Here is a 14949-nt window from a genome sequence, read left to right on the forward strand (position 1 = left end):
TTTCACAATTTCTGTGAGGTGACTGTGATTGTGACCTACAGAGATTTGGCTTGAGGTGACCAAGAATCAGTGATTGGGGCCTTGACCATTGGACATGTGTAGTCAAGGTGCAGAGACTGTTCATAGCTGACAGCTTAGGTTACTGATCTGCATTGTGAGGTAAGGTAACTAGGATGTGACTGAGAATGATGCTACTAAGTTTGTAGCACTCTTCGGTTTCTGATTTTGTTTTAATAAAATATCCTCCCAGGATCTACAAATTACATCGCCTTGCTGGATCCACGAAAACAAGAAGTAAGGACGAAGACGAGAGCGAGTCAGTCCTCAGGAAATGCTAGACGAAGCAACGCTTACGACACATAGACGGGAACCACTCGCCAGTAAAACCCCCAAAGCCACTCTTCATCCCGAGGCCCCCTCCCCCTCCTCCTATTGGCCCTTGGTGCGCCTGCGCGGAGGTGGGGCGGTGCTTTGCCCTTTGTTGTGGGCCCCAGTTTCCCAGGATACCGCGCGGCTCTGGGGTGGGGCTATGCAGATGAGACACTCGGGGGCGGGGCGGTTGCGGTGGCGTCGGCGGCGGCCGGGGAGGGTCAGTTGGAGGCAGGCGCTCGCTGAGGCAGGAGGAGGGCTCTCGGCCCGCGGCCTGACAGGGACTTAGCCCGCAGCGATCGGCCCCACGCGCGCGACCCCACACCTACCCACTCATCCACCTACCCACTCCCTGCGCCGCCTCCTCCCACCCTGAGCAGAGCCGCCGAGGATGATAAACACCCAGGACAGGTAACGGCCCGGCCCAGGCTTCTCGCCCTCGTCCTCCCCTCATCTTCTCCAGAGGGCCTCCTCCGCCACCACCCAGCTGGCTCCTCCCCTCTCCACAGGGCCCCATCCACCCCCCACCGGGTCCGGTCCCCACTCCAGCTACCCTAATTCGAGCCCCAGCCCCACAACTGGGCCTCCTTGGGTCCTGTAGCCCCCTCCCCCTAGCCCGGCCCATCCCCCTCATCCGGGCCTTTTGCCCTGAAACCCCCACAAACCCGGACCCAGCCTTCTAATCAGGTCCCCTTGTCCTTTCAGCACTGCCGAACGGTGCCCTGTTCCCCAAACTAGGCTTTCTCCCTTATCCTGGTTCCCCAGATTGTTTCCCATTCCTCAAATCTTCTCCCTCTTTTAAGTCACTTAACCATCCCCTTTAAGTCTCTTCCTTAATTCATACTGCCCTCCCCCACCAGACCTCTCTCTCATCACCCAATTCAGGCTCCATCCTTCAGCTTCTCAACTGGAATCATTACCACCGACTCCCCCTACTCCCCTCTGTCCCCCAGGCCTAATAGTCTTCCCAGCATGCCCAGCCCTCCCCTTGGTCCTTCACTCGAGCTTCATTTTTTCCCCTTTTTTTTTCCCCTCTTTTTTTCCCTCAACACCTCACTCCCAGTTAGGCCCAGTTTTCCTCTCTCCCAACTTCATTCCTTTTATTTTTCCAACACTGGGCTTAATTCCTCCCATCTCAACAGAACCCCATCTTTAGATCATTGGTGCCACAGAACTCAGGCCACCCTACTTCCAGTGGAGGCCTTAAAGGACTACCCCTTTTTCCTTGTACCTTCAGTGACTTCAAATCTGGCCTCATAACTTGGAAACTGGGCCTTTGCAAGTTTCCTCCCTCAAAACCTGACCCTAGCCTTCCTTCATTAATTGCAGAGAGAGGCTTCACATCTTTCAGAAACTGAATACCAGTGGTTTTCCAAACTTACATCCTGTATTCTTCCCCCTTCCCAAACTAGGCACAGTTCATCTCTCAATTTTCTTCTCTGTTTCTCCTTTCTTCTAGGCAGCCCTTCTTACCCATCTCTCTCTCAAACATATCCCCTATTTCTGCCTCCAACTTTTCTCTTTAACTGTTCCATAATCCCTTGATTTTCCACATTTTTAAAACTCCAGTTGCCTTTTCCATACCAGGATGGCTTATATTTACAATTTGAGCCCAATTCCCTTCTTTATTTTTTCCCTAGATCTCTTGCTGTCCCCTTCAAAATAAGTCAACCTCATTAGTTTCCCACATAAGACCCTTTGTCCCCAGTTTGCCTTATGGCCTCTGCCCCTCTTTTGGAGCTCATTGTTTGGTAAGCAAATCCATTCCCTGGAAATGCTCCTTAAATTGTGCGGTGGTCTGTTTGAAACTAGACTTTAGTTCCTTTCACAAACATGGCCTTCCTTATTCTTTATTGCTTTTATTCATCTAAGGCTCTGTTATTCATGGTTCTCAAATTTGGGCTTCCTTCTCACTAAAATGGTATCTAACTTTCTGTTTCCTACCCCTTCAGCAGGAGCATCCTTTAATACTCTTGAGTTTTCAGATTTTTTTTCTGTTTTTCATTGTGGCTGCACATTTGCAAGATCACTCACCTCAATCCCACCTTCTAAGATTTGGTCTAACTGGCTTGGGATGGAGCTTGGTTATTAGTATAATTTTTAAAGCTCCTCAAGTAATTTTTTCTAATGTGCATCTGGGGTTGAGAAACACTGCCCGTCCTCACCCCCCAAAAAGCCTCAGCCCTTCCCATCATATTCCTTTAGGGATGTCAGCCCTTTCTCTATTGACTAAGGCCTTATTTCCTTCAGGGATTTCTTAGTCTTTCTCAGGTACTACTCAGAAATACCCAGGGTACCCTCAACAACCTCTTAAATTCTATCTTGAGTTTTACTCAGTTCTCAGCCATTAGTCTTTTTTTTTCCCTATCAATTTTCAGACTGTCTCTCCCCTTATCCCCCTCACTTCTTTCCTACATACAGAAAGAAAATAAACTCCCCATTTCCTGGTTTGTTCTGTTCCTAGCTGACCCATTATCCCTGCCTCCCAAGCCCTCTTTACCCACAATCCCATTCTGCTGTTATATTTTCTTTCCTCTTTGCATTCCTTTTTCTCGCTTACTCCATTTTCTTTAACCAGTCCCTTTGGAACTGTGGAGGTGGAGGTGGATATATACTTTTTGGTGCTGAATGCAAAAGGTGTTACTTGTGGTAAAGGCTGTGTGTGCTGAGGATAGATGGCAGGTATGAGAGACTGCAGGAGGAAGTGCAGGGGTGGAGGGAAGCAGAGGAACCTACAGGACAACCCACTGAAGGGATATGTAACATGGATTTTTTTTTTCTGGTCTGATGTTTTTGTGTCTCCACAGTAGGGATTGGAAGATAGAGTGGACTGAGCTGGTCTTAGATGACAAGTCCTTTGCAGGTTGAGCCCTGGAGAAGTTGAGCGCTTGGGACCAATACATAAGGGTCTTCACAGACTGAGATTGAGAGACCTGAATTCTGGTTCTGGCTTAGCTAGTGTGCTTACATGTAAAAGAGGGGGTTGGGTTAGCTTAACGTGAAAATTCCTTCCAGCTTCCTAAGTGGCAAAACAGGCTTGCTTGTCTCCAGGGCCCTTGCTTAGTGCGTTAGTAATTTGAGGGGCTTGGCTGTATGAAAGGCAGGTGGAGGGAGGAGCCAGCCGGCTTGCCAGGGCCTGGGAAGGAGTGAGCCCTTGGATCAGGCTCCTCCACTTTGGCCTGGGGGTGGGGTGGTGTGTGCAGGGTGTCTGGTTTCTTTGAGTTATGGCAATCCTGTCTCCATAACATGTTTTCCAGCCTCTTCTGTCCTGCCCCTAACTTTGTAAAAGGAATCCTGGTAGAGCCCTAATAGGGATTCTGATAAGAGCCGGATGTTCTCAGTCTGTGCTCTTGGTGTTTTGTATCCACTGAGAAGGGAGCTGGCTGGGAGTTTAGCTCTCCCATTGGATGGGGGATGGGATTTCCAGTTTCCCTGGCTCCCACGAACTAACTACTGGAGAGGTGGAGACCCAGTTTCCTGGAAGAAATAGTTGCAGGGGAGCAGGCAGTGTGTTTTGAAAACAAGGCTCTTCCTTTCCAGTCTTGTTCTGATTGGTACCTTCAAAATGTCAAAATTCCTGATGATGGGGGAGGGAAGAAGACATAAGTACAAGCACCTTTATTATGACTTTTGAACATGAGGTTTAGATGCAAGGAAATGATTGTTAGATCTGTGTAGCCTTTCTCCCTGGATTTGTGGGGACAAGGAGAGTTTCTGTCTAGGGCTTGCTTAGTACTCTGTGATAGTACACTATGTGGAGAAGATCTAGTCCTGGCTTGATAACTATATTATAATCAGTCTGTGTGTTGATGGGCTGTGGGGAAAAGCATTTGGTTCTACGGATAATTTTTTTTGGAGGGGTGGGCAAGGCACAAGAGCACACCAGAGCTGCCATGAGCATCTGCACTGGTTTTCTAGGCAGTGGAATTCTGTCTTTCCCCATATAATTTGGTTTTGGTTATTCTGTATTTAATAACACTATGGCTTATTGGGTGTGGGCTTGTAGGGTGAGCCAGTTTTCCTAGGATGTGCCTTCAAGGTTACCCCACAAAAAGACTAGTATAGTCAGCAATCCCCCCATATCGGAGGTATGCTTTAGAAAGTATTGTGGACTAATAATAGCAATTCCCCACTCTGCCAAGAAATCCAAATTTAGTCTTGGAGCTGCTCAGAAATACAAAAAGGGGACTCAGGAGTGGGGTAGAGGGATGTTACAAATGTGCATGTCTAGAAGAGTAATTCATCCCTTTTTGAAACAGTATGCAGTGTTGATTCAAGTTGGTGCCATGATTCGGAAGGCTATGAAGCCTAATTGATAGACCAGAAATGGCTGAGTAGGTGAGCAAGAATTTTGTTACTTGAAGTGAACAAACAGGTAGTTTCTTGTTAGCAGCAGCAGAATAAGATAACTTAGTAGAAGATAAGCCTTAAGAAAATACCCCAGGTCTTTGATACTATATAAACAATGAAGTAAATCTGTCCTGGGACAGAAGGCTGGCACTGGGTTATGAGCTTACTATACAAACTAGATCTAGGTACTGAAGATGTAAAATTAAAATCTTAAAGCATGATCCCCAAGCTATCCAGCCACCTCTGGTAGCATATGTGACTGTGCTTACCTTTGTTGTAAGATGTGCTGATGTCAGTTGTGTAGTAAAATCTGTCTTAAGGAAGAGAAACAAACCTCCGAGGCACAGATCCCCTAGCTGTTGCCATAAGTGTGTTTCTTGTAGAAAAGCAACCAAAACCCAGTTTAGCTTCAATCTGTGATTCAGAGTGGTGATGTCATTTTCTTTATAATCTTGCTTAGCAAGTAGACTCCCTTTGGAATGCAAACAGCCCCAGTGAAATGACTTAAGCCTGGCATCTGCCCAGAGCCCCTTTCTCATATGGAAGGGGGGTTGGCAAATGGGAATCAGCCTGTACAGTTACACTAGACTGAAGGTGGCCATCACCTCCCACCTTTCTTCCTCTTTTTGGCTAAGTGTGATGACAGCCCTGGATTGGTCCCCCTTACAAAAGGATTAGTTATCAGAGACATTTTCTAGTCTCAGAGTAAAAGCAGCCTGTGTGAGGGAGGTTAGGGCACCCTAGAAAGGGTTCTGTGATGCAAGGCGGAGACATGAAAGAGTTAGAAGAGGCTGAAAGTGGGAAGTGAAAGAAGAGTACTAGGAATGTAATTTTTGTGTCTTTTCACTTGATGCCAAAAGGTCAGTCATACCAGGGCCTTCTGACAGGTATTGGAAACCAGAGAGAAAGGGTGCAGACTTGAACAAGCTAAGGAGCTGCCGATTCAAGTGAAACTTACCAAAAGCCTGTCAAGGAGAATTTGAATTTAAGTATTTGTAGCTGAATAGAAGCTTGCCACAGAATAACTTTTATATTAAATCTCTATTCTGCTGTATCCTACATTGAGCAAACCAAATATAAAAATCAAAATTGACATCAAAGTCAACTGGAAGTGATTTTTCCTTTAACAGGAGATGCTTTATTTTATCAGGAGAAAGGTTAATTTCTTTAAATAGTAAGTACACTGGAGATTTTAAGTAGGATTTGAATGATAAAAATTTGATTTGCCATCAGCATTCCCCAAGGAATACATCTGCTGCTTATATTGTATGTCTGTTTGTAACCACTATATGAAATTATAACCTGCTAAGGACATTTCAGGCAAGTTTCACAGAATGCTTTAAATTAGGGGACACCAGTATGTGGTATAGTGGAGCTCTCATATACTGTGTTATCCCTAAGAATGTTTCCAAGGGCATGTCTGATAACAGCGGAAAAAATAAAAGGCACCAACAGATTGGCTCCAATCATCCATCTCTCTTCTGAGTTGACTGGGATGCTGGATACTTGACACTCTCACTTCAAGTGTGCTGTATTTTTTTCCTTCTCTTTCAAAAGCAGGACCAGCCTAGCTGGATGTCTGGGTTCAGTCTGATACATTTGATTCTCTTTAATTGGCCTGCTTTTTACAGCTTCTGGACGGAGCATCTTAAATCATCTTTGTGGTGGTAGTGATTAAACCATGTCTGCTCCCCAGTGGAGTGAACAGGATGTGAGGAAGGATGGGAAAAAGCTGGGCTTCGGGGACAGTTAGAAACAGAACTAAAGTGAATATCAAACCTAACCTGGTTTGAATCTTTTGATAGGAGGGTCTGGTTTAGAAGCTGCTTTCTTTTGTACCTAAGTTCCTACAGGATTCATTGTTCCCAGTGGGGGTTGGTGGCATGTTTTGCCACAATACCATTTTGAACACAAAAGCCAATTTAAGAAGAGAAGGCCATTGCTGGGCAATTTAATGTTTTTTTTTAATTCCTTTAATTACTACATTTGTACCCATTTCTAGTCCCTTCTCACTTCAGAAATGAAAACCAGGTTTTTTGAAAGAGAAGCAATTTGCCATTCACAGTAAATAACTAAAATCAGATCCATTATGATGGACGGTGAATATAATTATTGATTGTGGTCTACTGTCTATGAAGCTTATCCTGAACCCCAGCTGTTTCTCTTAGGGAACTGGAATTAGATTGCAGGGTCCGGGCTTGAAATATCACTCCACCCCCACTCTCAAACACACACACACACACACACACACACACGCTTTGCTGCAGACTTTGTGGGAGAGGAGGAGGAAGAGTCTCCAGGATCCTTGTGTGAGGAAATTAAATGATTTGTTACCATAGCATAGACTTCTTGCATTTATTTGAAGAGGAGAGAAATCAGGAAACCAGAAATATCAAGAACTCAAAGATTAGTGCTGGAATAGATGCCCCAGATTATTTCTAGGAAAAGAGATTCTGGATCTTAAAGCAAAAAACAAAAAACACCTCACCTTATTCTGTATGTTGACCTCATTGCTTCTGCCATTTGTAAGTAAAAATTGGCTCAGACTCAAAATGATGGTTGGGTATGCAGGACAGGGCTTGGATGGGGCTTTCCCATCTAAAGACTGGGTGGAGTAGTAATTCTTCTGCAACTAGGAGTCTGAAGTTAAGTGAGTTGGCAGCAGGATTCTAGAATTGCAGGGGCCTTGGTGATCTGTGTGTCTTGTGAACCCAAGCAGCTCACTTGGCATAGAGGGCTATGTCTCATCTGTCTACTCCAGAGGGAATTTGCCCAGTCCTTGGGGAGCTCCACTGACCAATATAAGCAAGCCAGCTTTCTTCTGTGGGTCAGTCTCCCTGCTGATCCTGCATGAACCTCGGTATAGGCGAGAAGTTGCCACTAGGAAATGGGTGGGAAGGGAATCATGTGGGGCCTACGTGTGCCTTTCTTGGGGAAACCCCTCATCTTATTTTTTCCTGCCTGGACACTCTATTATTCTGCGCCTTCACACATTGGAAGAGGGATCAAATAGCTCATTGTCCAGCAGCATAGTCCTCTGTTATGCCCCTTCTGTTAGCTGTTGGTGAGACCAAGCATGGGGGAGATAAGGATGCTGAGGTTTTCCAGAGGAGGCAGGGGTGTGGCATGTGGTTATCACTCTCAGGTGTTGATACTGCTCCAGCCCATCATGCCCTGGGAACTCCATTTACCAAAGACATTTCTAGATATACTCTTCGGCCCTAGGAAACTTGAGCTAAAGCAGTGAGGGATTTCAGGTGCCAATACAAGTCTGCTAGTATTAAGGGCTCTGGTGGCATAGTGCCTAAGGCACTTGACTGCTAACCAGAAGGCTGGCAGTTCAAACCCACCAGCCACTCCTTGGAAGGTTGGGCAATCTACTTCCGTAGTGGTAACTGCCTTGGAAACCCAAGGAGGGGTCGCTATGAGTCGGAGATGACTTGACGGCATATAACAGTACTAAGGGTCTACATAGGCTGTCCCTTTGGTTATTGTACCATTGCCATGTCAGGTGTGAGTTCATTTTGTCATTTTGGATAGAAGAGCCAAAATCTGGGATGCTATGCCATAGAGTACAGTGTGAGGAATGGTGCCTCATACCATTTTATAACTGGCTTTCAGGAAAAAGCCCTGATTTATAGCATTCACTGAGTCCTGTGGTATAAACCGCCCCCCTCCCCAATGTCTAAGTCCAGCACCCTGAGGCTGGTGTGTTGGGGCTCTAGGACAGGCCTGTTGCTGGGTCATGGTGCACAGCTGGCCTTTGTCCCTGCTTCACTTGCCCTTTGCCCAGGAGTGAGCTTAGTGGCATCTCAGTGTAAAGGAGCCACTAAGTTGGGTACACAGAGGCAGTGGAGCACATTTGGAGCTCTGGTGGCCGTTAAGGGCACATACCTGGAGGTGATAGGGAACTCCTTCAGGAGCCTTTCACTTTCTCTAATCCATCTGATTATTGACTTCCTTCCTCAGGTCGTAGCACGTATGCCTCCTCCCAGAACCTCCCCTTACTCCCCAACCTGACCACATCAGTATTGCCAAACTCCCATGCCTAGGTCAGATTCTAGCAAAGAAGTGCAAGGAAGTCCAGCATTTAGTGGCATGCCAGGGACAAACTCAAATACCATACTACTGTATGTGCGTTAGTGCACCTCTGCTTTGGGAGCCACACCCCTGGATTTAATTCAGTTCTTGACCCTAGCGGGATTTGGGTAAGTGATTTCTTGTTCCACGTTCTTTGCTCAGATGGGGGAATGGGCCATCATTGGGAAGGTGGCCTTTGGAGTTCCTCAGGGACATGGTACTCAGCCCATATGCCTCTGTTCTCCAGCCTGAAGTGACTGTGTAGACTGTGATTCTGCCACATAGTTGTTGAGCCACTGTTGGGGTGAGAAAAGATTGGGGGGTGGGGTGGGGTGGGGTGGGGTACTGTGAACTCCCAGGCAGCCTTTGTCTAGTTAGCAAGCCCTGATCTGGTTCCTCCAGGGTCTGCCCAGTGCCACAAAGTTTGTTTAAAAATATTTGACAGATGGTGCTCTGGTCAGACATATCCATCCAGACTCCCTCTGCCTCTGCAAGGTGGTGGGTTCTGTTCTCTTAGGTAGTCTGGAAGCTGAAGCTGAAGGAAGTAGGGCAGTGGTGTGTGTAGTCTTAGAGCACTTGTTTAGGGAGAGCAGGGCAGGGGTTGAGGTGGGATATCACATGAAATCTTCAAGTCTTGGTGTTTACTGTCTCACCTTTTCTGTCTCTTGCAGTAGTATTTTGCCTTTGAGTAACTGTCCCCAGCTCCAGTGCTGCAGGCACATTGTTCCGGGGCCTCTGTGGTGCTCCTGATGCCCCTCACCCACTGTCGAAGATCCCCGGTGGGCGAGGGGGCAGCAGGGATCCTTCTCTCTCAGCTCTAATATATAAGGTAAGGAGGACCTAGGTTAGAAGGCTTGGGGGAGAGCCTTCTCAGACACCACTGAGCTCAAGGACAGTAATCACTTTCTTTAGTTCTTCAGGCTTTGGTTTCTTAGGCCAAATGAATGTGGGGATTAGGATGGACTCTTTGGATAGAGGCTGCTAGGAGACTTCTGGAGAATAGTAGGGCAGGGAGGGTATCAGCACCAAGCGAACACCCTGCCATTTTCTCAGCTTGGCGGCTAGCACTCGAATAGTGCTGTTTCAGGGTCCTACGTGGGAATGACACAAGAGCATTTCTTGATGCTACTCCTCAGTTTGCCTTAAGTGCCGGGAGCTTGATGCTGGGGGTGGGAGGTGGTGTGTAGATGGGCAGTAAGGAGAGGCGGTCTCACATCTCAATCACCTACTACCTGGCAGTGCAAGATATGGTCCAGTAGCTTTGGAAAACTTTAGGGAACTGCTTCAACATCTTTCCTTTTTTCTCCCCAAGAGAAAAAGACTGATCTGGGCTGAAGCAGCTAGTTATCTGCTGCTACCTTTTAATCATCTATGATTTGCTCCCACAAGTTGGTTTAGAATTTCCCCAAGACTGGAATCGAAGGATAGCAGGGTACCTGAGCTCTGATCTCATGAGATTATGCCCAGGTGAGCTAACAGGGACCCTGCAGCCCACCTAGAAGCAGGCTTTAGTTGAGCCTGGCCCCTGCCAAGCCCTCACATGTCCTCATTATTTTTCATGTTTCCCTTTCAGAGAGGGCCGGGAAATGGCATGGACTTTGGAGTTAGGGCAACCTGGTGAACTCAGCTCTGTCATTTACTAGCTGTGGAGTCTTGGGTCAGTTACCTAATTGGCATGGGTCTTAGTACCTCCTGTTTAAGATGGGGACAGGACACTAATGCCTGCTTCACGTGATTGTGAAGCACATGCACAGTATTTGGCACCCAGTGGACACCTAGTCCGTATTCCCTTCATGTTACACTGGCTTTGAATTTCAGTGCCAATGAGTGATGGCTCCATTTGGCCAGCATATAGCTCTGCATTTTCAGGGTGCTTCTGTCCCATGCTACCCTGTGATTGGAGCAAGGGGACTCCCAGTACCACCTCAGTTACAGAGCATGTGATGTGGTCAGAGCAGCAGTGACCTGGTCCTCTGCCCCACTTTCCTTCCCAGGACGAGAAGCTTACTGTGACCCAGGACCTCCCCGTGAATGATGGAAAACCTCACATCATCCATTTCCAGTATGAGGTCACTGAGGTGAAGGTCTCTTCCTGGGATGCAGTCCTGTCCAGCCAGAGCCTGTTTGTAGAAATTCCAGATGGATTATTAGCTGATGGGAGCAAAGAAGGGTAAGGAGTAAATGGGGAAAGGAGGTCCTGTTCCAGAGGAGGTGCATATACTGGGGATAAGAGATGAGGGGGCATCTGGGCCTTCTCCCCTAGCTCTAGGCTTCCCAAGCACATAGCATTTTGTAATAGGTTATTTTTAGCTAGTGCAACAGACCTGTTCTAATTATAATTAAAGCCGATCATTATTAATGAAATCTCTGCCAGTTAATTGCCCCTGGTTCATTCTTTGCAGTAGATGCTAAATCTCCCTTGATCTGCCATACAATGATGTAGTTCAAAGGCCAGGAAGCTTAGGTACACAGTGGGCTTTCACTGGGTTGGGCCAGGCTCCCCAACAGCCAGATGTCAAAACTGTTCTGAGGAGGGAGTTATGTTGAGTGGCCCCAACCTCTTTAGGAAATCCTTGCAGGTAGTGTTAGGGCCCAGGGTCCTTCTCGGGCAAGTTATCATCCAACCATGGAAATCTTGCAGGACCCCTAAGAGCTGAATTCTCTTTCTAGGCACTAAACACTTATCTTGTGAACTGCATTAGTTAAGTTTGTGTTAATTTCAGATGAAGAACCCATTTTCAGAAGAGATGATTCAGTAATCATTCTCAGTGGTTGTGGCTAAACTAAAGGTTCCTATGGTCTTGAAACAGGAACTTCACTATTTATAATACTGGCTGTGTCCCAACCCCCCTCCCTGGGGGGACAGATGGGAAGGAGGTCTAGGGGAGTGGGTCTGAGTCTTTTTCTTTGCCTCTTGCAGATTGTTAGCACTACTAGAGTTTGCTGAAGAAAAGATGAAAGTGAACTACGTCTTCATCTGCTTCAGGAAGGGCCGAGAAGACAGAGGTGAGGAGTCAAAGTAGCCTAAGACCTACTGCCCAGACAGTGAGGTTCTAGGGAGGAGAAGGGGGCTTCTGTACAGAGAGGTTGGGCCTTACAAACCCTGGGAATTCATGGAGGGTGGTGCCCCAAGGGTTACAAAGGGCTTATTTGTTCCATCTTTGTTTTGGATGTTCCCTTGATCTGAGCTACCCTTATGTTCATCAGAATTCTTTCCACACTGTCTTCTGCAGCTCCACTCCTGAAGACCTTCAGCTTCTTGGGCTTTGAGATTGTTCGTCCAGGCCATCCCTGTGTTCCCTCTCGGCCAGATGTGATGTTCATGGTTTACCCCCTGGACCAGAACTTGTCCGATGAGGACTAATGGTCATGGAGGATGCTTTGCCCAAGAGCCACGTGGGGGAAGAGGGGAAGGTCAGGCAGCCCTGGGACTGAGGAGGGGGCTCCTTGCTCTCTAGGGAAGGACGCAGAGGGGCTCAGGGTGAGGGTTGCCTATTGTGTTCTTGGAGTTGACTTGTCGAAATTGTTTTCCATAAAGAACAGTATAAACATATTATTCACATGTAATCACCAATAGTAAATGAAGATGTTTATGAACTGGCATTAGAAGCTTTTTAAACTGCGCTGTGTGACGTGCTCTATCTAGCCTAGGGGAGGACATTGCTAGAGGGAGGGGCTGTCTGGGCCCAGGGTGAGGGCTGGAGGGCTAGTGGGCAGCACTGCTAGGCTCAGGTTCCCCTGCTGTTGGGCTTTCTTTTTTGGTTTTAAGACTTGCGTATTTTTCTTTCCCTGCTTCTTAGCACCCAGGGGGCTCCTGGGTATAGGCTTTTTAGCCCCTGGGCAGTGTCCTTGGATTGTTTTTTTTGACACTCCACCTGGGCTTCTCTGTGCATTTGTGTCTGGCCTGGATTAAGCAGGTCTGACCCCTCCTTCTTTACAGCTTGGTGTTATTCTGGCATCTGGTTAAGTCGGCTTAATCTGTTAAATGTTATCAATGCATTTTAAATAGGGGCACTGAAGTTCACTCCCACCCCCAGGGCTTTTTTGGGGGTGCCTGGGCCTTAAAAAAACACTAGCCAAATACCAATTATTGCTAGGAGTTCTTGCTCCTGGCTATAGGCCCAGGCCCCAAGGTCTCCTTCCTAGAGTCACTAAGAGCAGAGAGGAGGAGGAATAGCAACTCAGGGCCTGGGAGCTGTGGGAGAATCTATTCTTAGGGACTGGATGCCTTTGGCTGGCAAAGTGTAGTGGTAACTGTCTCTTCTCCCTAACAGGTTCTGAATAGTACCTGCGACCCTGCTCCACAGACCTAGGGGTAGGAAAGGGGGTGTAGAGGTGGCCTGCCTTTTTCTGTTTTCACTGAACAGCTTGTTTGAAGGGGGGACGAAGGGGGAGAGATCTCGTTTGGGTGAATGGGTGGGGGTGGGGGTGCCAGGGAGGCAAGTGTGTTGTGTTACTGTGTCAATAAACGAATTTAACGTTGTGGTTGGTTGGTTCTTTATTCCTATACCAGGACCACTTCCCTACCATTACTGCCTTTTGAGGTGCAGGGGTTAATCTAGTAGGTGTACAGAAAAAATCTGCAGTGCAGCAGGGGAGATAAACTGGCCGAGGTCTCTGGGGACACATTACACCATGAAATGTGGGGTTGCTAGGAGTCTAAGACACATGCCAGAGTCCCTAGAGACAGGTGCACACACATCGACTTCATCCAGAAGAGAAGCTAAGCCCTTCTTTTTTACAGAAGGCTGGGCCCTGAAACAGTCTTCGCTTTTGCATGGAGCTTCCTAACATTCCCATTCCTGGAAGTCTTTAAAGGAAACATACACCTTCCCTAGGAAGATCCTTTCCTCCTCTTGGAGCCCAATGCCTTAAGGCATGGCTTCCATCCTCTGGTACCACCAGCCGATGAGTAAGTTCTCAGGAGCTCTGCAGGGCTATCATTCCCTTCACCTATGTTCTCTCTTAATTTCTCAAGGGCTTACTAGCATTTTTCCCTATTTCTTTTTTTCCAAGTGGAGTTCTGGGCATGTCCTTCTATCTCCTTTAGTTCTGGAATGTCCACTGTTGAGCTATGGCTATCTTTAGTTTTTCTAAGGGTCTCTGGCAGATTTTCATATTATTCTTGGAGCTTACTTGTGTTTCTACTATGGACCAAGCTATTAATCTTGTACTCCACTTGGTATTCATCAAAAGAATTGACTGCAAAAAAAAGCCCTCCCCCAAGTATTACTAAAGCAGGTCTGGGCCTAGAGAAATTCCACTGAAATCCAAAGGGCCTGAAGATGTCCACCAGTAAGAAGCTAACCCCAATAGGCAGCCTGAAGGTAGTGACTGAAAATGGTTACGATAGATACACAGGAATGCTGACAATGGCCAATATCTACATGAAGGCAGTTTAGGATTCAGATGTTAACTTCAGACCCAAGGAATCTACAATTCAGAGATAAAGGAAAAAGTCCTTTCCTTTTCTCCAAAGTTAGCAGAAACACGCCTGAGATTCTTCTGCCCTCTGCCGGTAGCTCCTGTTCAATACAGCCAAAGCTAAAAAGTTACTTTTGAGTATGGCGACCCCTTGTGTGTCAGAGTAGAACTGTGTTCCCACAGGGTTTTCAATGGCTGATTTTTTCAGTAGATCGCCAGATCTTTCTTCCAAGGAACCTCTGCATGGGTTCAAACTTCGAGCTTTCAGTTAGCAGCCAAGCGCTGTAACAATGTGCATCACCCAGGGACTCCTACAGGTAAGAGTTAGAAGGGCAACATTGGAAAGACCTAGGTATTCAGACAAGATTTCCCTTTTAAAAAGGAAAAGTTTTCTTACTGAAAATCACTAACAGGAGAGAAATAGGCTGCAAAAGGCTACACTCCAATTTTTTTTTTTTTTAAAATGACTTAGAAGGTAGAATACTTTCTGGGAGGTGAAGTGGGATAAGAGGAGATATGTGAAAGGCAAACTAAGTCTAAATTTAAGAACAGGGACATTAAAAACTTTATTCAATAAATACAACAAATAATTTAAAAATATACTTCAATTCCAAAGCCAATTAAGAAAAGTAGAGGGGGGGGCGGAAAGGGAGGAACAGGAAAGCAGAGGAAAAGGAGAGAGGCGGAACAGTGGTTTGGTTGGGTTGTTGCAGAATGTTACCACCC

General features: G+C 46.8%; 1 protein-coding gene across 1 annotated transcript; it reads left to right on the forward strand.

Moving 5' to 3' along the window:
• Positions 1 to 760: 760 nt before the first annotated feature.
• Positions 761 to 12163, forward strand: OAZ2 (ornithine decarboxylase antizyme 2). The gene is given in 6 exon segments (XM_007957830.2): positions 761 to 780; positions 9471 to 9546; positions 9548 to 9628; positions 10794 to 10969; positions 11720 to 11805; positions 12033 to 12163. Coding segments are annotated over 6 exon segments (570 nt in total).
• The last annotated feature ends 2786 nt before the right edge of the window (positions 12164 to 14949 follow it).

The sequence above is a fragment of the Orycteropus afer genome, unplaced genomic scaffold (assembly GCF_000298275.1).
Source record: "Orycteropus afer afer isolate SDZICR_OR568_19922 unplaced genomic scaffold, OryAfe1.0 scaffold00015, whole genome shotgun sequence".
Lineage (NCBI taxonomy): Eukaryota > Metazoa > Chordata > Mammalia > Tubulidentata > Orycteropodidae > Orycteropus > Orycteropus afer.